The sequence below is a fragment of the Lepidochelys kempii genome, chromosome 16 (genome assembly GCF_965140285.1).
Source record: "Lepidochelys kempii isolate rLepKem1 chromosome 16, rLepKem1.hap1, whole genome shotgun sequence".
Taxonomy (NCBI): Eukaryota; Metazoa; Chordata; order Testudines; family Cheloniidae; genus Lepidochelys; species Lepidochelys kempii.
The window spans coordinates 11,314,063-11,338,102 of record NC_136395.1 but is presented as its reverse complement, the minus strand read 5'-3'; the positions used below and the strand labels follow the sequence as shown (position 1 = coordinate 11,338,102).

The 24,040-nt window shown below is 48.1% G+C and overlaps 1 protein-coding gene across 6 annotated transcripts in view; it reads left to right on the top strand.

Annotated features, from left to right (window-relative positions):
- The window catches only part of WHRN (whirlin), a 113,394-nt gene that overhangs the window by 27,352 nt on the left and 62,002 nt on the right, over positions 1-24,040 (top strand). For 5 of the 6 annotated variants that reach the window (XM_078849033.1, XM_073314074.2, XM_078849032.1 and 2 more), the window contains exon 2: positions 6,487-6,702. The exons of the other annotated variant lie outside the window; for it this stretch is intronic. In XM_078849033.1, coding sequence (XP_078705159.1) covers positions 6,487-6,702 — 216 coding nt within the window. The remainder of the gene's footprint in view (positions 1-6,486; positions 6,703-24,040) is intronic. 6 annotated transcript variants of the gene reach the window in all.

Genomic DNA, 24,040 nt, shown 5'->3' with positions numbered 1-24,040 from the left:
TTATCTTTGCGGCAGAAAAGATCTAGTTTGGGTAGCTGGCATACGTGATTTCTAGCCACAGTTGATGGTGGTAGAGGGGGCTCGTTATCTGCTATTGCTGGTGATTAACTTCCCTGCCTGATGCTGCAGTTTGAAGTAAGTAACCAATTGTTTTTAAAAGCTGAGACAGGAGGATTTTGTGAGCGAAGGGCAAAGTTCCAGCAGCCCCTTTACTGTGAAGTTAAAGACAAATGGAGCCATTTCATCAGTATTCGAGTGGAAACTGCGCCGACATCCCATTAGATGTGGCTGCTTAGATGTAGCAAATGCAATGTCAGGATTACAGAGTCAATTTCTTTCCCTTATATTTGTTTCTAATTCTTTCTTTGTTGGAGCAAAAACCAACCCCAACTACCAACATAACTGGATACGTCACCTGCCCCCAGAGCTGGGATTTGTATGTCTTGGTGATTGCTTCCAGCGCATTCAAACCCCTGGCTGAGGGGTAGGAAGGATGGTCTAGTAGACAAGGTACTGGACTGGGACTCAAGTCTTGGGTTCAGTTCCTGCTCAGCCACAGACTGTCTGTGTGACCATGGGCAAGTCACTTAATCTATCCCGTGCCTCAGTTCTCCATCTGTAAAATGGGGATAACAGCACTGCCCTGCCTCACAGTGTTGGGTGTGTGAGAGAATAAACTGGAGATAAATGAGGACAGGATCCACTAGTCAGCTCTAATCCCTTTAAAATATGCCATCTTCTCACTTCCAGACCCTCGCTGCCTGGCAGGTCCTTGTCCTCTTCCTGCTCCTGGATCTCTCCTCTGCCTCCCATGCGAACTGTGGCCGTGGCTTTGGGCCATGCCAGGTGGGGCTGTATAACTGTCCCTGTGCTGGTCACTGCAGGGCACTTGTGTCAGGGTCCCATAATGCTGGGCTGTTCAGAGGGGCCCCTCTATTGATGGTGCACTGGGCAGGCAGCTGGCCCACAGCCCCTTTGTGCCAGCTGTGTTGGTGCAAAGGGCGGTGAGCCCGGCAGAGCCAGATCCTGGGGAATTCCCCCAGTGTCGGGCAGATCCTTACACAGACAGCACAAGGGTTCCCAGCAGTCCCTGGCAGCGGTGGAGCGGAGGAACCACAGGCATGGTCGGTGAACTGCTATATAACAGCCGCTTGTGGCCATGAGCGGCCGGGTACGATAGGGCCGCCCGAGGCTCCAGAATAAGGAAGGAGCAAAGGTGGCTTGAGGCATCCTCAGGCCCTGTGCTTGTTTCAGCTCAGTCACATAGATGAATTGGGTCCCACAGCCGCCATGCTGGCATGGCCTATTCCATTGGGAGAGCTGCTTTGGAAAGCCGCCTGCAGGGGCCTGGTGACAGACCGTGCCTCCGTTTCCACTCCCTGCCGCTGCCTTGCAGGTCTCTGTGTTCACTTTCAAAGCCTCCCAGAGTTTCTGCTGCCAGCTTCATACATAAAACATCTGGCCGTTAATTGAGATTCCATTTCCCCGGCAGGGCGGTCAGAGGAACACAAGGGGGACCTTAAAAGTACCTTATAAATCTCCAGCCGCTCAGCCTCTCAAACTGTTTACCGAGCTTTCCGAGAGCAGCTCCCCTGGTGTTCCGACTCTGCCAGGGGCTGACAGGTAGTTCAGAAGGAAAGGAAGAGCCACCCCTCCGCTCATCTCCTCCCACCGGCAATGGTCATGATTGTTCCTCCCCACAGGCTCCCATCCCGGTTCCCCCACTGCCTTTTCTGGCATTTTTATCTCCTACATGTGTTGCAATGTCACGGCTGTATGGGCTCGTGTCAGACCAAGGCCAGGCGTGGTGCGGCTGGGAACCTGACCGAGGTCACGCCAATGGTTGGGCAAGCTTTCTCAGGCGAGCTCAGGTTCTCTCTAGCCTCACTGTTGCCAGGCAGGATCTGCCACGTGACAAATCAGGGGTTAACTTCAGCTTAGCTCCCCGCTTCCTTTGCACAGGCGATTAGAGGAAGGACTGGGGAAGGATTCATCCCTGCACCAGCTTGCACTAATTCTGGGTATGAAGCTTGGCTATCAGTGCTGGTTAGGGTGCTGGGGAATCAGGCCCTTTGGGATGGATGCTTAGGAGACAGATGGAGAAGAATGCACTGGGGAACAGTGGGCTGCACAGCCAGGGTCATCAGTCTGAGCTGACCCTCCGGTGAGGAGTTTTTCTCTTTATTAACATTAAGTAACAGTAGCACCTAGAAACCAAGTTCAAGGCCCCATGGCGCTTGGCTCTGGGGTAACAAATATGTGCTAGGGGCTATATGAACACCGAATAAGAGACAATCTCTGGCTGCCCCTACGGGTATGTCTACACTGCACCCTAAACCCGTGCTGACTCAGGTCAGCAAGCACTCAGGACCTGAATCCTAAGACCCTGCTAGGGCAGTGGGTGAGAGCCCGAGTCCTTCTGTGACTCCGGTCCAAGCCTTGTTTTCAGTGTGGACATCTCTCAAGCTGCAGACCAGAGTCAGAAAGTCTGTGGAGTGCAGTGTGGACAGCACGGCTGTGTGAGACCCAGTTCGAGTTTACGCTCTAATATATCAGAGAGACAAAGGTGGGAGGGGAAAACGGGGTGGGGGGGGTGAAGCCATTAGCCAGTCATGCAGTAGAGCAGGGAACAGAACGCAGGTCTCCTGACTCCCAACCTGGTGGCCTGTCCACTAGACAAAACCACCTCTGCTTGTTTTCCTGCTCTTTTGCATTTATTTGTGATTACTTGGTATAGTCCTCTGCAAGGAAAAGACTTTGCTGGCCGTGGCTTGTTGTCTCTCCTGAAATGAACAGTGTTCTGTAGAATATAGAAATGCAACAGGGTTCTAAAGAAATTGCTCTAAAACCCGGTAGCATTTAATAGAGAACACGACCCTTTCTGTAGGTTGTTTCGACACACGCTGTAGGACTGAAGAGCAGGGCAATAATTCTTATGTTTTATAGGTTGGTTAAAAAAATGATTGACAGTCTCATTTTCTGTTACATTCTCTGTTTTAGGGCTGTTATCTTAGCGTTTTTATACTGCTTCCCATCACTGTAGGCTGAGTGCTATGGGGTTTTTTCCATGCATCCTTCACATTCTGAGTCTTTGCGGCATGTTTTCAGGGCCTCCGTAACCCATCTGGGGCTTGCTGGTTTCAGAGCTTTGTTACTGGTTAGTAGAGGGGGAAAGTGGATCTGCAGCCTGGGCTCTGAGACCCTCCCCCTTCACTGGGTTTCAGAGCCTTGGCCCCTCCCCAAGCAGGAGCAGCTACACCGCTCCTTTTAGCCCATAGCACAAACCTGAGTCAGTTGACCTGGGCTCCGCAACTTGCTGCCGAGGGGTGTGTGTGTGTTTTGTTTTGTTTCGTTTGGGGGTTTTTGCAGTGTAGATACCCCAGATGTACAGTACCTTCCCTCTTAACTTGTGTAAATTTGATTTTAAACATTAACTTTAATAAAATTTTTAAATCTGTTCTCTTGGTCTTCTGGCTTGGATGTTAGCTCATACAGAACAGATCAACTAGTTCATGAGCCACATTAATTAGCTGATGCTTGTACAATACTATACAGCTGTCAGGTATTATTTTTGATTATATTCCTTGCTCGGGACAGGGCACTCACTGCTAAGGCAAAGCCAGGGTGGATTCATGTTTGGACCCTCAGCTCTCTCAGTAGGTATCTGTCGGGGTGGTACAGTCCCTGAGCAGACCGCTGGCTTTAGAAGTCACTGCCGTTGATCCAAGGGCGTGCATTGTTTTTAAAGACTTCCTGTCACAGGGTAGCTCCCTACTGGGTGTTGGGAAGTGGGCGGGCACAAAAGCTCCTCCCCATCACAGGGTAGCTTGTCTCTGTGGATAGCCTGAGCCCAGTGCCCCAGACTGGAGCATGTGAGCCTAATCCAGCTAATTAAGGAGGGCTGTGTTACACCTGGGTCCATGAATGGCTGCTAGGAGGCAGCTGAGAGGAGGACTGAGATAAACAAAGCCCTGGGCTACAAAGGCCAATTCCTGTGGGGAGTCCCTGGAGCAAGGGAGGGCTTAGAGAAGCAGCCCTGGGACTGCTGCTCCAAGGCTGAGGCTCGGAAGCTGCCAGCAGCTGGAGACCCCTGGGAGGGGTGGCCCTGAAGCCTGGGGCCAGGTGCTGGCTTAAGGCTGCTCTCTGGTTGTTTGTTTAACCTTTGCTGTAAAAGAATAAACCTTCTTAACTGGGACTGAGAGTGGCAGCACGTGTCTGGAGTGGGGTTGCAGTGGTGGCCAATCTCAGTGACACTTCCCTTAAACTCCCTGAGTGGGCTGGAGGTAACTTGAAGGCAATGGCTACCATGGTGAAGCTTGGGAATCGGGGAATGGGTGATGTGCTGGATCCAGGGCTTCCTCTCTGCAGTCGATATGGGGATCTGCTTGCAGGGGGAGCATCGGAACTGCCCCACCAGATCAGTGCAGGTGTCTATCTAATTCCATTTCCTGGATCTGAGAGCAGCCAACACCAGTACCTCTTGGCAAGTCCCCACCCCAGGCATGGTGCTTCAGTTAGTTTCACCAGGAGACTTGGCCCCCAAACACGGGTGGAAGAACCAGGAGGAGGGTGGGGGCGAGCATCCCAGTCACAGAAACATTGTTGGGGGAGGAGTGATCTATTTTTTTTCTGCCCCCACAATATGTCCTCTGAACCTGGAGAGTGTCTCTGCTGGTCTAACTCCCTCAACACCTGGAAGTGGGGGCCTGGAGCTGGGCTGGGCAGGGAAGGGGCAGCCAGGCAGATCTGTGCCATTTTGGGCTGGTGGGAAGGCTGTCTCCCCTGGGTGGGGGCGGCTGCCGCTACCAGCTGCACGAAAGCAGCAGCGGGATCTGGGCAGGCAGCTGCTGTGAGTGCCTGGGGCTGGGGTGTGGGGATACCTTGAAGCTCCAGGTGCCCTGACTGGTCCCCTTCCTCAGTCTGCTGTGCATCTCTGGGGCCAAGGCAAATGCCTGCCCCACCAGCTGCCCCCAGCCCTGCTGCTGCCCCAAGCACTGCCCAAACCCCTTCTACGCCCTGGGCTCCTTGGCACACGCTCCCTGCCACCCATTCAAGGTGAGCATGTGCTGTGTCTGCCCCACAGGCATATGTATGTTAAACCAGCAACGCAGCCACTGGCCGCTTGTGAACGCTGAGCTGCCTCGCTGTTACTGAGCCCTGTGAGCAGCTGGTCGAGCTCCCTAGCGTTAATTACATGAGATTTAACTACAGAACGTCCGTCGGCCCTTTGCAGTACCTGCCAGAGGGGAAACAGACCCCGCTGGATCTCCTGGTCCCCTCAGGATGGGGTGGAGGTTTTTTAACTAATTATTGCACATGTTAATTGACTATTTGTGCTTGGGAGGCGTACGGTAATGAATGGCACCTGAGACTGAGGTTCTCATTTATGGGCCTGGTCCAAAGCCCAGTGAAGTCAATGGGAATCTTTCCCATTGTCTTCAATGGCCTGGGCAGAGGCAGGGCAGGTTTCCACAAGCGCCAGTCCCTGTCGATCATGTCGTCCTGTCCTGGTCTGGCGTTCTTTCCCAAGGAGGAGAAATGGCTCCGTCTCCAGACCTGGGTCAGTCCTAGGCTGCTCCTGAGCAGCAGAGATCCCCTGTCCTGGACGACTGGAGGAGTCCTGCGGTTGGGATGTGGTGAGGATGGCGTGGGGAATTTGGGGTGAGCAGGCCTGGGGAATTGCCATACCCATGGTCCCTGTCCCCTGAGAGCCTGGCTCTGGCAAAGACCAGACCCAGCCGCTTCAGAGGAAGGTGCAAGAAAAGAAAACCCCTTGTGCATGAGTATGGAATAGCCTGCCTATCAGAGGAGCTGCTTCCTAACCCCATGCTGTAGGGGTTGGATTATGCCCAGAGACATGGAAATATATCTCCTCTAAAGCATTTGCACCCTGCCTAATGTAACTCTGGATAACAGTGTGTGGCTGCTCCTCAAATATGGCAAGAGCATACAGTAGATCCGGATGCAAATATTGCAGAGGAAGGATGGTCCAGTGGTTAGGGCACTTGTCTGCAACTCAGGAGACCCATCTGGTACTCACAGTTACATTAGACAGAATACAGCATCCTGCCCATGTGAGATCATTCTCAATCCCCTGGTGCTTTGCATAAGAATTAGAGTTAACTCCAGTGTCCTATCCTCATTCCAACATGCTTCCCTCTGACCCTGCTGCAGTTTCAAGTTGTTATGAGCTCTTCTTTGCCGCTTGTCCTATAGGGACAATGTGGACTGTTAAACAGCTGTTGTGATCTACCCCGGAAGTGGCTGCATTTCAGCAGAGGGTTCAGAGATCCTGAGTTCTGTATCAGTTTCATGGATTTGTGAGGCTTGCTCCATCCATGTTTGTAAAGTTCTTGGAGATCACCAGATGAACGGTTCCATAGAAAAGCAAAGCTTTGGCATTATTGAAATTCCATTAGCGTTAATTGCTGTTCTTTCCCTTGGGCTCTGGAATTAATTCCCTTTTTCTCCCGGACTGTCTCACAGGCTCTGAAAGGCTCCAAGAAGCTGAACCTGTCAGTTCATTCAGTTGGGCGGATCCCTGGGGGCTATGTCACCAATCACATTTACACCTGGGTGGATCCCCAGGGGCGGAGCGCATCCCCGCCCATGGGCCTGCCTCAGCACCAGAGCAGCTTCCTGCGGAAGGACGGCGAGAAGAGGAGTCACCTGCAGCTTCTGCAAGAGGGGGATGAGAAAAAGGTGAGTGTGGGGGAGAAAGTCAAAGCCCTGGGGCCTCATCTCCTCTTGTCATGGAAGTTCAAGCCCCCTCCACTCTGTCATTCCATCTTCCATCAGTTCTTACAAGAACAAGGGCTGGCCCTTTGCTTCTCTAGGTCCTGTGCCATTGCCCTGTACCAGGCATAGTGCAGAATGCTTCCAAGGTGTTTTGCATTCACTTTGCAGTGGTACAAATGACTACAGAAGTGGGCAGGGTGATGGAGAAGAGGACCCCCAGGTCTCTGATCCATTCCCCAAATTCACAGCTTTGTTCTCTTGACTCTCCAGGTGATGCCCAGAAAACACCTCTGTGTGATTTTTCTGTCTAGATTTTAGTTTCAGCTCCATCTTCTAAGTCCTTGAAATGGCAGAATCCTGCAGAACTGAATGGGAATGAAGCCAGCAAGGCCCTGACAAAATATAACCAGGTTCAATAGAATGGAATAGAAAATGAGGCCCTTCTTACAGGCTTTTAGAATCAGAGGTGGTTTTGAACATCAAAGCGCCAACACCCTTCCTGAACTGGAGATGGAAACAAGGCTCTTTCAGATGCAAATAGAACTGTCAGTGGCACTTGCAGCTGGGAAGCAGTTGATCAGACCAGAACCTGTTTCTGTGACGTTTCCCGTGCTGACCATTAACTCTGATGTTAATAACAAATCTGATTAATAGGAAAAAATCCACACTGGCCTCTCTTGTGGTGGTTTGGGGCATGGTTCTGCTGCTGGTTGTATAGCAAAAGGACTTATTGCTGCTTTCCTTCCATCTTGGATCCTTCTTGGGGGTTTTTCACCATTTAATTTTGGGCCAAATGCCAAAACCTTGGGGGGGGGGGGGGGCTTCAGTGGGAGTCTTGCCTGGATAAAGGCTGGAAAAGCCTGAGTAAGAACTTCAGGATTTTTCTCTCCAAATAGCACCTCTCATCTGCTTTTCTTCTCCATCAAGGGATGTGGGTTTAGGACTCTGTGGCGAGACGCAGGGTTATTTGGCTGAGTCACATGACAGCCAGATATGAGGAGGCTCATAAACTCCCATCCAGGGTCATGGCTCTTAGAGGGAATTGGGGACAAACATAGAAGATCTAGGAAGAAGCCAAGCAAAGGCTTGTAACTTAACCATAATTCCCAGGAAGGGGTGAATTTTGGACACAACTTTGATGCATGGGTGTGAGTGGAGAGAGCAGGGGAGGAAGGGAAATTGACTTATTCCAAACTTCCTTTCCTCTTTCACACCTTTGTATTTTTCCTCTTTCTCTCACTTAATCCTACTTCTTCTCTCATCCTTTTTGCTCCTCTACTTCTCTTCCTCTCTCGTCCAGCTCCCAGACAGTCCTCAAAACAGAAAGCATAGGAGTCAGGGCTTGGTGGGGGGAAAGTGTATCGACCCAACTTGGTTTTGCCTTCATTGTCTATCTTTTCTGGTGTAAAAAAAAAAGTATTTAGTGGCTGAGATTTGAAATAATGCTTTGTGCTTCCATAGCGCCTTACAGATAAAGGTCTCAAAACACTTTACGAGCCAGAAACCTCATGGCTCCCCTCTGAAGGAGGTATTCTATCCACTTTGCAGATGGGGAAACAGAGGCACAGTGAGATGGAGTGGCTTGCGCAAGGACTCGCAGCAGGACAGCAACTGGTCCAACTACTGTTGACTTTAATGGCCGTTGGATCAGGCTCCTAGCAAAGCTGGGAACAGAGACAGACTATCCTGGGTCCACGCCCTCTTGAAACGAGAAATGTTTGAAAGGAAGCCAATGTTGGATGCACATGTGCAGAACTAACTGGTCCCAGGGGAGTCAGATGTTTCCTCTCCATCCTTCTGAGTCTCAGGAGACGTGTAAGCCATGTCCCCCTCTAGAGCGTTAGGCCAGCGGCAGATCAATGAACCTGCTATAGCCTGGGCTAAGAAGTGGCTGACTTAGTTCAGGCAGTAGAGGCTTGCGCATTAAGATCCAGAGGTCCCAGCTTTGATCCCCATTAACACCGACCCACCCAGGGGCATCGGCGTTACCCATGGAAGAAAGCTGGTGAAGCATTGCCATCTTCAGTTTGCTGGGACTGTGGTGCTCAGACACTACAATGATGTTGAGGGACATATATGTGGCTGGACAGACATACAGATGAGTATCTTTCTATTAGATAGGACTACCTATCCAGCTACGGTATCTATCGATGTCAGTGCATGGGAGACCCATTCACTCTGTGACCCGTGGAAGCATCGTTAATTGTGGAGCAACTCTAAGGCTATGTCTACACTGCAAAGAAAAACCCACGAAGATTTGTCTCATAGCCTGGGTCACCTGACTGGGGTTGTCGGACTAAAAAGAGCAGTGCGGATGTTCCAGAGCCCGGGCTGCAGCTGGAGTGAGAAGCCAGTGAGGGAGGGAGGGTCTCAGCGACCAGGCCCCAGCCCAAAGGGGAATGTCTACAGAGTTATTTTCAGCCCCAAAAGCCTGAGTCAATTGACCCAGCTCTGAGACCCAGTGCTGCTTGGGCCTTGATAGGCCTCTAACCAGTCAGGCTGAGGTTTCTAACCACTCAGGCTGAGAAGAGGCACCTGTGAGCTAGCTCCTCTCCTGGTGGTGGCAAAGAAAAATCTGTGAAGGGACAAGATGTTTTGCTTCACTGATGAAATAGTCAGGCTGGCCCCAAGGGAGAAGGGAACTGTTATTTTCATATAAGGAGAAGAGAAAACCAGCCATTGTGGAGGGAGATTGGTTTGGTCGTGTCCCTCCTCCCTGCTTTGTGTCACCTTCATGTGGATCCAAGGGGGTGGCCCTGGGTTCTTTGAAGTCGGAGCCTGGAAGTGTTTCTCATGCATGTCACTTTCCTCTTGCCTTTCCTTTCTCTTTCTTCTTCTTCCTTTTGTATGAACACAAAATGCTCAGAAGGCCGGAGCCCTCCGTGCCTGCTGTCTCTGAGCCTGGCCCGCTGCTGTGCGAGACTACAGGCTAAAAGTGCCGAAGGAAGGGGGTGGGGCTCCTTTTCCCCCAAAGCTCTCCAGCTTTTCAGTGCCTGCCTTGCAAGCCAACCCTTTCATGCTTTTTAGCACCAGTGTGCAGAGTATGGTATGTCCGTTATGCTGTCTTCTGAGCGAAGCAGAAAAATCCGCTCCTGAAGCCTCATCAGTATGTGGAGCGGAAGAAAGCCCTGGGCCATAGCATGCTTTATTTTATTCAGTGCTGCCCGGCAGGCTGATTACCGAGAGGTGCCTCGCTCTGCCAGACGGCACTATATCGATCAATAGCCACGGTTGGGAGCGAAGGGGAGTGCGACCTTACAAGAGAATTTGCGGAGGCTGTTTTGGCGTGTTTGGGGGATAACATTTGTCCTAGGGTGCACTTAAGGGATGAATTATCCAAGTCATTTTGCCCTGATTTAGCGCGCACCACAGAGCTCTCAAAACATGTCCCAGACTGCAGGACCTGATCCCGAAAGGTACTAAGCACCCGGAACTCCCATCAATTTCAACAGGAGCCACTGGCTTTCAGCTACTCCCCTTGGGATCAGGCCCTAACCCACGCTGTGCCTCTGCCTTTCATATGAATGTGGCTATCCTGCTTAGAAATGTCATTAAATGCACCATGTCCCTGGATAGCTCAGCACTGCCAGGCAGGAGTGACAGAAGCCCAGGGTGGTGTCTGATATCTAGCCAGCTTTAAAATCCTTGGAAAGGGTTGGAGATCCCCCGCCCCGCTTCCATTTCTAATTAGCCTGGATGTCTGGGAATAAATACTCAGACGTCTTGAATGAGTGGCATTTGAAAGAGAAGAACAGTTCAGAGATCTGAATTCAGCCCTAGACCTGGGGATAGATCTGACGCAAAACAGAAGGTTAACTGGAGAGGGAGGGGGTGTAGCTAAATATAGGAATGATGCTCCTGTAGTTTTCTCTTCTTGCAAGGTTAAACTCAAGGTCCAAGCAGGCATCGCACACCTGTCGGGGTAGAAATGTTCCCAGCCAGCTTTCTTCCCTGGCACTTCTGTTCTGTGTGCCCGGCAGGAAGCTGTCTGTAGCACTGTTTAACAAGCTCATTTATCTGTAGGTGAGAGCGTTCATTATAAGGAAGGCTTGAAATGGAAACAGCTGCTATTGGGGGGGTGGGAGCATTGTAACCAATCTGGGGAGAGGCAGGAATGCGTGTGTCTGAGAGAGAGAGAGGGTGATGGGGTCAAAGGTATGGAGAAGGATGGTTTTGTGCGTGCATGTGCCCCCATTTGTGCAAATTATGTTGCAGTCAAGACAGGCGAGAAGCCCAGCTTTAGAGGAGCTGTATGAGGAGTTGAACATCTGCCCTCAACTTCCCAAAAAGAAAATATAAGTGATGGTTCGGACAAAAAACAAAAGGAAGAAAGACCGAGTGGACACTTCATTTATGAAGGATGCAAGGGGCAGGCTGCTAGTACGTACCTGATAGCAAGAATATTATGAGGGTCTGCTTAGTGATGAGAACCATTCATGTGCCACACTGCCATTGTGTGAACCAGCAATCCTGGCTTTTCATGACCTGTGGAAGGCAGAGGTCAAGGCTGCATTGCTGAAGATGGCACCTAGAAAAGCAGCAAGTCCGGACAAAGTCACAGCAGAAATGATCAAAGCCTTGAAAGAGTTTGATATATGCTGGCTCACGTGAGTCCCATGCATAGTCTGAAAAGAGGAGAAAATGCCCAGAGCACGGAGAAAGTCCATACTGGTACCAATAGACAAACGAAAAGGTGGTGTACACAACTGTTCAAAGTACCGAGGAATTAAGTTGCTGTCCTACAGCTTGAAATGGAGAATCCTAGTTTGTTGCATTTGCCAAATAGCAGAGCCCATTTTAGGAAAGGAGTAGTTTGGCTTTAGGAAAGGAAAAGGGACAATAGACGGTACGTTCATTGCTAGATAGTTGGTGGCAAATGGGAGGGGAACACTGAGTACAGTCGCTGTTTTCCTGAACGTGGAGAAAGCCTTAGACAAAGTACATAGGTGACTGCTAGTGTCCCTGCGATGATTCTGTGGGGCTCTGGAGGACCTTGTCCAGATGGTGATGGGTTTGTAGGGCGGTTCCATGGCAAAGGTGTAGATGCCCTTTGGTGTAACAGCGGGTTTTGTGGTGAAGGTTTGTCTCCACCAGGGATCAGCACTTAGTCCATTACTATTCAGAATTGTGATGGACTGCATAAGTAAGCAAATACAAATAGAAAATGGTATGAAGTTGATCTATGCAGACAATATTGAGCGGACCACTGATAGTGAGGAAGAATTGGTCCAGGCAATTGATATCTGGAACAGGGAACTAAATGAAGGCCTCAAAAGGAGTAAAGAAAAGACTGAAGTCATATGGGTGACTTATGCAAAACCAAGACAGATGAATATCAGCATTGAGGGCTGGCGCCTAAATCAATTCTCTGCATTTCAGAACCTTGTGGGCTGGTTAGCCGCAAATGGAGACGTTATCATAGAACTGCAAGCAAGGCTTCTGAATGTAGGGGAAGTCTGGGTCAAGATAAGTGGAGTGATTTATTATAAGTAGATGCCCAGACTTCTTAAGGGGCACTGGACAAAACCATGGCAAGACTAGTGCTTCTGTATAGATCAGAGGCTTGAGTGACCAAAGAGAGCCACTTGAGAAGACCTCAAGTTATTGAAATGAGATGTTGGAGGGCAGTGAGAGGGTTGACTTTGCTGGACCATATGTGGAATAATGTCACCAGGAGTGAGATCAAGGTCTGCAGGAGAGAGAAGTTGCAAGAGAGGAAGTTGAGGTGGCATGGGCATGTATGAAGAATGGAAGAAGGACAGCCTGCTAAGGAAGCAATTGAGACTAGAGTTTGTGGACAAAGAAAAAGAAAGCCAAGAAAATGGTGGATAGATGGAAGGATGGAGTGAATATGCAACGAGTGCTGGACTGGGAAGCCTGGAAAAGACTGATCTGGAGACCTGACCTCAGCTAGCTGGGAAAAAGGGGGAGAAGAAGAAGAACCAGTAAGCCTTGATATGCCCCATAGGCCAGATCTTCTAAAGAGTTCAGCCCATCAGGTGCACGTTGGGTGCAGAACTCTTCTGAAGATTTGGCTCCTGGTCCTTCTAGCAATGGTCTCTTTGATGAGGGCTGCTTTGGCTGCACTAGGTCATTGTTTTCTCAGGGCTGTCTTGTCCCCTTTGCTGCATGGTACAGGGATCTGGATTCACGTTTTCTAACTCCAGATCATACGCATCATCTTGAGCGGATGGCTAAACGTTCCCAGCAAGATCTTGCCTTCGCAGAAGTCACCCTGACCACACACTATCAGCATCTCACGTGGCAAGAAATCATGGACCTAGCAGTTAAACAAAGCTCTACCCCAATGGTCAGGCTGTCCTGCAGTGGTTTAAGAACATAAGTACCAACCTCAGGGCAGACTGTGAGAAGCAGGGCACAAACCCCAAATTGGTTGTGAGTTCTGTTAGATTTCACCAACCAAGTATCCAGTGTGAACTTCTTAGGCGCTATAAGATGGAGTCAGTCAGTCTCCTTGGGTACTCTGATCTCTCGTCACCTCGGGAAGCTGTCTTTGTGATAGATGGTCCCTTACATGAAAAATCACAATACTATTCAAGTTACTCCCAATGCAAAAGGACCAGTCACTTACCCCAGGTCAATTGCACCTTAGATCTCACACCAACCACAGTGTTTGTAGTTTATTATAAGAGTGGCTATCTATCTAAAGATTTATTAACTAGGAAAAGGAAATCAGAATTATTTACAAGGTTAAAGCAGGTAAACACACACAGAGATGAGTTAGTCATAAGTTTCAAAAGCTAATAGAAATTTCTATAATAAGCAAGCTCTGCACAGGGGATCTTTTGTTATGCTTAGTCGTCCTTGCCCACTCAATGTCCTAGCAGCATGAAAGATACAGCTCCTTCTTGTTCGGGCTTTTTATTATTTTTTGCTTCTGCTTTGAGCTGCAAATTCAGCTGTTCGGTGGCGGAGGGGAATTGGTTTTCCAATGAGAAATCAAACGTTTGAAAGGAAAGCAGGCATTTTCCACAAAAAATCATTCCACTGACTTTTTTTTTTTTTACAAGTCCAAATAATAATGTCCAAAGCACTAATGCTGACAATAGTGTTATTACTAGAGGCAATCAAATGTGCAGAATTTTAGTTAGATTAATTTTTTATTTTTTTTCGGTTCTTCCTTTCACCTGTTTTTCTCAGATCTGAATTTTGCCCATCCAAATGTACGGTGCATTCGATTAGATACAAAGTGGATGGGCCTGATTCTTTGCTCCTGTATGCTGGTGTAAATCAGTAATAACCCTGTTAAAGTCAGTAGAGTTATCCTGGTATGAATGGGACCTTATCTGTCTTTTAAAACTTTATTTGTATTGTATTCTAGCAGTAATGTCACCAAGATAACATCAGGAATATGAAACTTTTAAAAATTGGAACACAGTCACATGTAGAATTGAATAAGTATGGAATAAGTCCTGCCTGAAAATGCTTTTCTAAAAGATATTGAATCCATCTCCAGGTAACTGTATAAACCAACCAAAAAAAATCTCACCAGTATCAACCTAAGACTTATTCCTTACTAAAGATGTTGTTATGGCATTTTCATTGTCTCCATCCTTGCTTGGGAGAAGAGGAAAGTTGCCATGTTGATCCTGCAAACACCAAGAGCTTGTCTAAGCATACAGTGCTGCAGCATGTCTGGAGAAGATGCCCTATGCTGGGGTGGGCAAACTACAGCCCGTGGGCCGAATCAAGCTGGCCTGCGAGCTCCCGCTGGGGAGCAGTGTCTGGGGCTCGGGCCTGCTCCAGCGCTCCACGTGGGGTGCTGCATCAGGGGCCGCACCACGCAGCTCCTAGAAGCAGCCGCATGGTCCCACTCGGAGGGTCGGGGGTTGCTCCACGCGTAGGAGCCGGAGAAGGGACATGCCACTGCTTCTGGGACCCGCTTGAGGTAAGCGCCGCTCGGAGCCTGCACCCCTGAGCCTCTCCCCATGCCCCAACCCCCTGCTCCAGCCCTGATTTCCCCTCCCGCTCTCCAAACCCCTCAATCCCAGCATGGAGCACCCTCCTGCACCCCAAACCTCGCACCCCCAGCCCCACCCCTGAGCCCGCACTCTTGCCCCAGCCCTGATCCCCCTCCCGCCCTCCAAACTCAGTCCCAGCCCAGAGCACCCTTCTACACCCCACGCTCCTCATCCCCAGCCCGCACCCCCAACCAGAGCCTGTTCCCTCTCCCACACCCCAACCCCAAATTTGTCAGGATTCATGTCCTGCTATGTCATTTCTATTCCCTGATGTGCCCCTCAGGCCAAAAAGCTTGCCCACCCCTGCCCTATCCTGATGGGAGAGAGCTCTCCCGGCGGCATAATAAAACCACTTCTGTGAGAGGTGGTAGCAATGTCCGCAGGAGAAGCTCTCTTGGCCTCATGGAGCTGTCCCCACTGGTGCTTACGCCGGTGTAGTGTATGTCACTCGGGGGTGGCTTATTCACACCCCAGGCAACACAAATTATGCCACCATAAACTGTTGTGCAGACATAGCCTTAGATATACTTACTTTTACACATGGGAGTAGCCCCACTGAACTCAATGGGGGCTTCTCATGCATGTATCGTTAAGGGCCTGTTAGGCGCCTGCATCTGTCTATTTTGTTGCAATGATGATTGTACAATTCAAAACGATTCTGTGTCCCTGTAATATCAAGCCATAATGTAGTTTGTCACTCAGAGCCATAGCCCTCCGAGCTGGGGGACCAGAGCATTTTGCTGGGCCAAACGCTGCAACCTTATGCGCCTGGTCACAATGCCACTCACTCAGATTTGGAGGGGGTGGGTGTTAGGGCTCATCAGCTTGGGGGGGTTCAGGCTGCTGATGCGGGGGCACCAGAAAGGGGAAGAGGAGGGTCAGGCAGAGGTAAATCTGTGCCCCCCACTTTAAATGGCAGCTGTGTAGGCCCTAAACTAACTTAATAGTTAGCCGCAGAGCTGGCTGGAAAATGGGCGGGGGGGGGGAAGGATGTAACATAAATTTCATCAAACTATTTCCTTTTGTGTCAAAATCTGGATGAAAATGTTAATAAATCTTTGACCCGCTCTATTTAGCTTAGTGGAAGTGTTTTGTATTTGATACAGGGTACAGAGTTTAAACTTCTCTGATGGTTACCGATAACACATCTGACACACCTTTCCACCGTAAGAGTGACACAACACTGACACCTCCTCCTATCACAACCAAAAAGAGGAAATTAATAAAAAATCTTAAAACCTACCCCAACAAGCGTTTGGACCTCCATAAGGGAAAAGTGCAAGAGACTCCATGAATTCCCCTCACAAGGGCCTCTGTTATTTCTGTTAATTTTACATGGAATACACTCAGCTCCTTGGGTGGCTATTATAAAACCTGAAGATAGATCAAACCAATTCTGCCCAACTGCCCCAAATCGTGTGAGTGGAACTAAAATGAAAGCTGATGCAAATAATTCAGGGACAGATTTTTGTTCCCTGCCCGCTGTATGCCATTCCAGCAGTGCATAGGGGCCGACAGCATGTTGCAAAGGGGCCCTGGCTAGCTGCAGTTCAGAGGATGTGCTGGGGGTGGGAGTGAGACAGGGGAGTGTCTGTAGCACTCATGACTATGGAGACTTTTGTACTACTTCAAACTGCAGGTCATGCCCAGGAAGGCTGCTATAAATTAGAGCACCCCTGGGGCTGCTCTAATTTATGCAGAGCTGTTTTGGCTCCTGAAGCAGTCCAGAGTCTGAAGAAAGCAGAAGGAATGCTGGAACAATTTGTACAGTGGGGGTGCTAAGAGCCATTGAACCAAACTATAAACCCTTTCTATGATGAAAAGCACTTAAAGCCGGTGGGTGTGGCAGCACCCCCAGTTCAAGGACCTATGGAAGGCAGGTGATCGACAGACTGGTCCGTCTGTGAAGAACCTTAACCTTTTTTGCTCCTTAAGGGGTCTGATCCAGCTCCCATATAACTCAGTGGCAAAAGTCCCATTTGTTTCAATGGTGAAGGATCAAGCCCTAAGAAGTGAGAGGTTCCTGCATAAAATCTGCACCTTTTCTGGCAAAGCTTCTGACTTCTTATCTCAAAGCCAGTAGCTTTTATCCCAGTATTTCATTCTTCATTTAGTACAATAAGTACTAAAGTGTAATAAGCCTGTCTCCATGTTCAGGTCCTGGAGTGTACTCTCGGCCCTCCTCCTTTCTGCCTGGCTACTGACCCCAAATCAGAAAAGAAATAGATCTCCTCCTTTATACACTCAATTCCTTTTCATTTCTTGGCTACAGCATGGATCTGCCTGTTGTCAAGAAGTCAGGCCCTCTAAATGTGATTGTTTTCTTTTGTCCCTTGCTGCCAGTTGATGTTCTCCTTGGCAGCCTGCAGCTTAATATAAATTGGGTCTTCTTCAGTGTTTATCTGAGAGCCTTCGGTATTAGTTGATTAAGAAATGCAATTAAGTTCTTGCCATCCCAGTGTTCTGTGGCTGCCAGCAGCTGTGTATTTTTAAGCAGTGCTTGGGTTTTTTACCCAGTAGTTCAGGCTCATGATGTGGGGGGGGGGGGCTTTTTACTCTTTAGTTGCCAGTGGCCTGAGTTTACTTATTTTCGCTCATTGATCCTTAAGGCACCAGTTCAGCAAGGTACTTAAGCAGGTGCCGAACTTCAAGCACACGAAATGTGTGGTTGATTACATTAACCTTTCTTTGACCTTGTCTTCTCTAAATGCATAGCAGCATGTATATTAAAAACAACCACTCCCCCCGCCAAAAAATCCAGCACCCTATCAAAATGGCAGCAGGTACTATAGGCACCCAAGGTTTCCTATCAATGTGTGACTAGCTGGGAGGTACCCACCAGTCACAGACCATGGAGATTTGTCACCACCTTCAGTTGTTTGCTGGTATTGTTATGAGGCTATTCTTTTTCCTGCACCATTGTTTCACTCTGGGCTGCATTATTCTAGCTCTTGGAGCACTCTGAATCTTCTGGGAAAGGGGCGGGGGGGGGGGTTGTCTTTAGTGCATGTTTAAAACAAATTTAAAAAATTAACTCCACCAAAAAAAGAAACTCCACTGGATCCACTTCTCCTCCAGGGGAGAGGGTGAGCAAGTAAGCACATAGCAGATGTTAGTCTTGTTGCTTAATGGACTGTTGGAAAGCACTCGGATACTATGGGATGAACTCTATGTAAGAACATCTATAGAACAGTATGGAATTGACTTATCTGTAACAATGCCAAGTTAGTTTTGTTTTTCGTTTTCCCACTCTGTGTCTCTTCCAAAGTTGGAGGAGATTTGAAAAGTTAGTGAGGAATAAGAAGAAAGAAAAGAGAGAGGAAAAACGTGTGTGGGAAAGGGAACTCTAAATAGAATTAGTTTTATTGAAATCACTGGCCAATAAATAAATAAAGGGGAAAGAAGGAAAAGGATGGGGAAAAAATCAGATATTTTTCAGTTTTTGAAAACAACACCCAACGAAATTCAATTCAAAACAAGCTATACAGAAAAAAAAATCTCCCATCAAAAATTAGTTTTTGGTCCCAAACAGCATTTTTTCCACCAAGCCAAAATCCCATTTTTGACAAAAAATTTTGGTTGCAAATTGTTGTCCAGCTCTAGTGTCTAGCATGGAGAGCAGAGGGCCTGATACAAGTCTTTCATGACTATGTAACCCTAGAATTGATTTCAGTACCTTGTGCCCCTAAAAGCAATGAAGGGGTTAAAAACCAATTAATGTAAACATTTTGGAGGCATGGATAAGAAGAGGCCCTAGCTAGCTAGTTTCTTGTATGTATGACTATCTAGCCTTCACAGCTGTAGCCATTCCAAGGAACGCAGATAGCATGAATGAATTGGCTGCAGCGACTAGGAAGCCTTCCTCTCATTCTTTCTCATCCACTCTGATAAGGCTAATGATGTCCATATTAGAGTGTGAAGTCAGCTTAGCAGCCTTCTCCCCTCTCTTTCTACAAGCCAGCAGTAATAAAAGGGAACAACAGGTGAGGAACTACAAGACTGGGGTGGATATGGAGCAGTCTCTGCAGAGTCCACTAATATGCACCGAGTCATTATCCGATTGGCTGCTGGCCGTCCCGTAAAAACTTGAATGGGTGACAATGGGACATTAGCAGGCCTGCAAAGTAGCTATAAAATCAGGTTATAAAAATGAGAACTGCCTTTGGATCCAGCTCATAAAATGCAATGAATTTGGAATTGGAATTTTGCCCTGCTGCTAAGACACCAATTGACAGTTCACGGTGACGCTGGCAGACCAGGTGCCAGCTCATGCCAAGGCCCCTAGGCCTCACCGAACACTGACTAATGCACAGCTGGAAACGTCTGACTCACCTGTGTGTTAGCATGGTTAAAACAGCTGTTAAGTTTATAAGAGTGTGTTTAGTGTTTGGACTTTAATGCAGGCAGCAACTCACAAGCATTTCATAATCTCACTCATAATATCTGCATCCCATGTTATAAAGCAAGATTTAAGTATTTGCTTTGTAACTATAAAAGTCTTTGCTATGAAACTGGAAATTCACACAGTCAGGGGAGAAGCATTACCAAATGTGAAATACTAATTTACCACAAGAGGTGTCATCTCCTGCCCAACAAAAGAAGGCCTACAGACACCAGGCAAACCATTGTGGAACATCAGGGGACAAAATACTTTGTTGATTGTTTTCCTCACACCCATGAAGAAGGCACATGCACAAATGCTTGTCCCATCACCGCTTCAACTCTGGGGGAAGGGAATAAAACTCCCAGACGGTACTGGATTGCTGTGCCACTTGGAATTTGGAGAGGGCAATATTTCTAAGCATAAGCAAGGGATCCCCAAGCGGCTTAGCCTGAGTTAGCCCTACAGGACATACAGAGCTGACACATTACAGCAGCTTCTGTTACTTTTTGGAACTTAAGAGGGTAACTAATTTGTGTGCATCTGTTTACCTGCTTTAACCTTGTAAATACATCTATTGCCTTTTCTTAGCTAGTTTCTTGTATCTAAGGATTTATTAACTAAGTCCTTGTCTTATCTCCTTGGACTGGGATTTTCAAAAGAGCCTGTGGGAGCTGGGGGCTCAAACACTATGGTGATGAGTGTGGTATAAGAACATATATAGACTGGAATCACTTGGGTTCCTAAATCCCTTAGGCTTTTTAGAAAATCCCATCCTTCATTGATTTATCTTAGGAGTGAGCCACCCCTTTAGGCAGAGGGAGGGTCCTAAAGACCCTGGAGCTGAATTGCCATTGGTGAGTGGGAGGAAAAATGTGGGTTGGACTGGAGAGCGTGTGAGAGGTGGGGAATTTGATTATGTAATTTTAGCAAACAAATATATAACTAACAAGACAAGCGCCTAATCCTCCCCTCGATCACTTAGGGCCTGATCCAAAGCCCACTAAAGTCAATGGACAGACTCTCATTGTCCTCAGCAAGCTGCGGATCAGGCCCTTAGTTTGCCTGTCACAGTGTAGCATTTCCCAAGTTTCCCGTGGCCACCGATGTCTACAGAGCCCTTGCTGGTGCTCCTCTATGAGCTATCTGGTCACGGCAGGCCAAATCTTCACAAGAGCTCAGTGCCCAGTGGGCTGAGCCATCTTGCAAATCTGGCCCTGTACCAGGGCGGTTTGCCCCTTAAGGGCTAGAGTCCTGGGGCCAGCCAACTCTGATCACTAAGGTGGTACAGCTGAACAGGGAACACCTGCTTCCCTATAAAGTGCTGGGGGGATGCTCAGCGAGAGCAGAGTTTGCTGGGAGTGAGCAGCCTTGTCCAGCCGAGAGAGCTGGGGCTAAGACTACGGGCAAAGAAGGCCTGGAAGGAGCCCTTCCAAGATGGTAAATGCATGGAGTTGAGGAGACTTTACTACACTGGGTCTTCCTTTCCTTTCCAGCTGCCAAATTGCACTGGAAACCCTTGGAAATGCATGAACTACTTCCCTAACGTTGCTTTCCCATGTAAATAGTTGCCCCAGGGATGTTCTATCGTTGCAGATGGGAGAAGGTGGTGCTCTGTGGTCATGAATGTGTAGGTGGGGGAAGGTGGTCCATGCCATCACAAATAGGAGGAGAGGATGCCCAGTCTATTATGATGTGGTCCATGCTACAAGAAGGTTTTGAGAAACTCTGTTCAAAGCCTTCCCCCTCCCTCTTCTGCCTTAGGTCAATACCAGGACACCCCGAACAGGGTGGTCGTGACTAGAGCTGGCCAGGAATTTTTTATTTTTTTTTTATGAACTGTTTTATTGCTGAAAAATGCCAACTCATCTAAATTGAAACAGGGAATCTCCTGACTCAAAAACTGTTTGGAGACCATTCTGAAATTGTCAAATGTCCCCATTTTGACATTTTTGAACTGGAGAGTTTGGGTTTTTCTGGTCATGCGGCCTATTGTGTTTTAAAATTTCACCAAATTTAGACTAAAAAGATCTAAAAATAGGAAAAAAAGTTGAAATGGAAACATTTTGAAATTATCAAAACAAAACACTTTGACCTGAACTAATTTTTCCTCCCCCAATTTGTCAGTTGCCAAAATTTTTTGAGATTTTGACTTTTCATCCCGATTTGGGGTGGGAAAAATGTTTGAAATCTTAAATTCTCCCAGGACAGGAAGCGATTCTCTCCTGACATCTGTCTGCCATTCCTGAGTTCAGAACCTGAGTTCAGAAGGGGGGAGGGATAGCTCAGCGGTTTGAGCATTGGCCTGCTAAACCCAGGGTTGTGAGTTTAATCCTTGAGGGGGCCATTTAGGTATCTGTGGCAAAAATTGGGGATTGGCCCTGCTTTGAGCAGGGGGTTGGACTAGATGACCTCCTGAGGTCCCTTCCAACCCTGATATTCTATGATTCTATAACCTCTGTCCTGGATTGTTTGCTTTCAGGGGAAGGGACGGTGTCTGGAAAGTATCCAGCGCTCTGCGGACACTGGTGCTACCTAAACAATGACCAGAATTCCACACTGCTCTCCCGTCCTCTGGCCTTGTCTACCTTACAGGTGCTTTGCCAGCCCCCAGTGCAGACACTGCATATACCATCGGAAGTTTTTCTGCCCACATAGTGACGCTGCTTCCCAGAATGACGTATGCTATGCTGACTGACACACTCTTTTATCACTATAACTGCATGTACACTGGGGGGTTTGCCAGCATAGCCAGGTCGGGTAGGGACTGTGGTTTTCTCACACCCCTGACAGACACATCTATGTCAACAAACTTTTGTAGCGGGGACCTGGCCTCCTGTCTTCTACTAAACCCAATCTTCCTACCGCCCTTAGGGCTTGTCCATATGGGAACAAAACACTCCGGAAACTAAACTGATTTAAGGCCACTTTCATTCTGAATGAGGGTATCCATACAAGGGTTTGATGTGGCTTTACTAATCCATTTTAAATTCACCACTTTAGTTAATTCAGATTAACTTTCCTGATTGTCCCCATGTAGACAAACTTTTAGAGCAGAATGTTCAGGGGAAAAATTAAGGGTGACTAACCGAGAGGCTATGGGAAAATAGGGTATAACTGTAAACTTTGTAAAAGCAGCTCCACGGTCTAGCATGTCAGCCTATGGCAGGGGGGAAATGTCAGCCCTACATTTGCCTGATAATGATGCTGCCAGATGTCTGTGGAAAGTAATTAACACCTGTCTGTTGCGGCATGTGTGCCAGCTGTCCCTGGGCAGGGTGGAGTCCATGTTTGTATTATTCATTAGTGATAACACACACATGTCCAGGGGGATCCTGAAGCCCTGGCTTGTTCTTGAGCAAACACAGAGTTAACTCCCGGGCAATGTCTCTCATGGGTGTACACAGTAGAGTACCATAACCAGACCAGGGCCCAGAAGGAATACAGCACCTGTGAGCCAGATTTTAAAAGCTCAGCACACCAGGTACCTGCTGGCTCTTTGGACAGTCTGGCTCTAACTGTGGGTACTGAGTCTTTGGAAAATCTGGCTCAGAGGTCTTGTGAAAATCTGGCCCTATAAGAATGCCTGATGGACTTGAAATACATTGAGGGGCCTTAAGTTGGGCACCCAAAATTGCCGGGGGAGGGAGGTCTGTGGGAGAGCTGGGAATAGACCCCCAACCCCCATCTCGGTGTCCTGTAATTAAGAAACAAGAGCATTGCTTGCACCTTTTGAAATCAGTGGGAACTTTGCCTAAGTGAGGATTGGGGAGCTGATTTTCCTCTCCTCCTACCCCAATCCCCTTTCCTTAGTAAAATAATTGTAGTTGCCCTCAGGTTCCAGGAGTAGCAGCAGCAGATTGCTACTGTTAGCTCCCCCTGTATTTCTGAGCAGGCTTTCTAATTCCCCTCCCTAATATGCAGGACAGACATTTGTATGGGAGAAAGGAAGAGATTACTGGCTGCATAATTCATCTCTGCCTTGAAGCCATGGCCTTTGCTTTCATAGAATCTCAGCGTTGGAAGGGACCTCATCTAGTCCAACTCCCTGCTCAAAGCAGGACCAATCCCCAGTTTTTGCCCCAGATCCCTAAATGGCCACCTCAAGGACTGAGCTCACAACCTGTGGTTTAGCAGGCTAATGCTCAAACCACTGAGCTATCCCTCCCCCCTTGCAGATCAGTACTTGTTTCACTAACAGTGGCTTGGGATGTTGCAGGGAGCTCTGATCCAAAGGCCTTCCCCACCCTTCTGAGGACCTCTTTTCATCCTGCTGTTCCTTTATTGTGTCATTCTGGAAGAAGAGGTCACCTGGAGCAGCTTTGTAGCTACTGCTTCTGTCTGACTCCTAGGCTATGTGCTGGCATAAAGGGGAGAGAGAACTCTCAGTCTAGTTCATAACCCATATAAAAGCGTGTCACTCATTTGTAATCTCATGTTTACATAAGAACATGGGCAGTGGGACAGATCCTCTGCTGTTGTGAATTGGCCCAGTTCCATCAAAGTCAGTGGAGTTACACAGATTTCTGCCAGCTGAGGCTCCGGCTCAGAAAGCGTATCTAGAACAAGCAAAATGTGAGAGCTTGGGTTCTCTTCCCAGTTTTATCCCTGACTCAGTGTAACTTGTCCAAGTCACACACAATTTCTTTCACAGTAGCAGCCATGTTAGTCTGTATTCGCAAAAAGAAAAGGAGGACTTGTGGCACCTTAGAGACTAACAAATTTATTTGACCATAAGCTTTCGTGAGTTACAGCTCACTTCAAACTTGAAGTATTTTCCACTGAATGCATCTGTTTAAGTGAGCTGTAGCTCACGAAAGCTTATGCTCAAATAAATTTGTTAGTCTCTAAGGTGCCACAAGTACTCCTTTTCTTTTTACTCTTTCTTTGTGTCTCAGCTTCCCCCTTTATACACTGAGGGTAACAATAATCATTGCCT